Source organism: Mesitornis unicolor, unplaced genomic scaffold, assembly GCF_000695765.1.
Source record: "Mesitornis unicolor isolate BGI_N332 unplaced genomic scaffold, ASM69576v1 scaffold50083, whole genome shotgun sequence".
Lineage (NCBI taxonomy): Eukaryota > Metazoa > Chordata > Aves > Mesitornithiformes > Mesitornithidae > Mesitornis > Mesitornis unicolor.
The window spans coordinates 40558-41984 of record NW_010176374.1 but is presented as its reverse complement, the minus strand read 5'-3'; the positions used below and the strand labels follow the sequence as shown (position 1 = coordinate 41984).

At 50.2% G+C, this 1427-nt stretch overlaps 1 protein-coding gene across 1 annotated transcript in view; it reads right to left on the bottom strand.

The window, feature by feature from the left end:
* Positions 1-833: 833 nt before the first annotated feature.
* Positions 834-1427, bottom strand: part of ASPG (asparaginase) — a gene marked incomplete at its 5' end in the record, with an annotated part of 35903 nt that continues 35309 nt past the window's right edge. The window contains 2 exons of the mRNA XM_010181711.1: positions 834-887; positions 1203-1302. Coding sequence (XP_010180013.1) covers positions 834-887; positions 1203-1302 — 154 coding nt within the window. The remainder of the gene's footprint in view (positions 888-1202; positions 1303-1427) is intronic.

Below are 1427 nucleotides of genomic sequence, written 5' to 3'. Positions count from 1 at the left end.
CTGTGCTCCAGCTTGGGACCATTGCCCCTTGTCCTGGCATTGGCCATCCCAGAGCAGAGCCTGGCTCCTTCCTCCTGACACTGCCCTTTCCCAATGGATCCCCAGGAATGAGGGCACCCCTCAGGCTCCTCTGCTCCAAGCTCAAGAGCCCCAGCTCCCTCAGCCGCTTCCTCAGCAGGAGATGCTCCACTCCCTCCAGCATCTTTGTGGCCCTGCATTGAGCTCTATCCAGCCGTTCCTCATCCTCCTTGAACTGGGGAGCCCAGAACTGGACACAAAATTGAGAATCTGCCCCCCATTTCCCATGGTGATTGACTAAAAGATTGGGCTGGTGGAAGGCACTCTGCTGAAAGCCAGAGGGAGAGGAGATGTGGAAGTGCTTCACAGCTCTGTTGGAGAGGGGATTGATCTCATGGGGCACAGCACCCCAAAAACCAGGCCTGGCAAAGCCCTTGATGAAAGGTGTCTCCTCTCTAATGCAGGCAATGCTGAGGAGCCAGTTATTGCAACAGGCCAAGGGAACAAGACATTGCTGTCCTCAGTGGTTTCATTTTGGTAGTGTTTTAGGTTCCCAACCAGGTTCAGACCCACACTGCAGAACACACCATAAAAACACACGTCCAGGCTCAGGCAGAAAGAAGAATAAATGTAGGCCCCACTCTACAAAGGATTAAAGTATTCAGAGCCGTATAAGACACTGAGACAGGGACAGCAGCTGAACCCAGATGCCCGAGGGTGAACGAGGGCTTAAATCCAAAATCCCCCATCGTACACGTAAGTGCCGATCCGCACGTTTCAGAAATCTCACACTTGAATGTGAGGCCTCACCTTCTTCACTGCTTTTCTCTAAAGAAGTCAGAAATCTCCTTGTGCCCCATAGCCTCTGCCTGCAAGGAGAAACATGAATAAATCCTGCCATCCTCTGCACCAGGACATGCAAATACGTACTTGTGGGAAGCAAGAATGTGTTACCACAAAATAATTACAATCCAATTGAAATTTTAATTCCTCTGACATAGATGAGAAAATTCTGGCTCCAACAATTTATTACTTCAGAACGTCTCCAAACTTGAGTTTGTAACAAACTCTAATCCAGTTTATAGTCCCCAAACCAGCATTTACTTTCCCCAAACTCATCCTACCCGACAGCGTGTGTCATTACTCACACAGCTGGCACACCACACGGAGCACAGCACACTTACTACTTGTAGGGAATTCCTGCCATCATAACCCGCTTGCTCCAGGTCCGCGCCAGCGAGGTACCAGGCGTACAGCCCCTCCACATCGCCTTCAGCTGCAAGGCTGGAGAAAAGAGTAATTCAAATATTGGTTCTCAACCTTTCGGTTCGTTTTCGTAATTACCTCAGTGGGCAGACGCTGAATGAGAAGGGGCTGAAGATGGCAGCCAGGGTAGAGGTAAGGGAAGG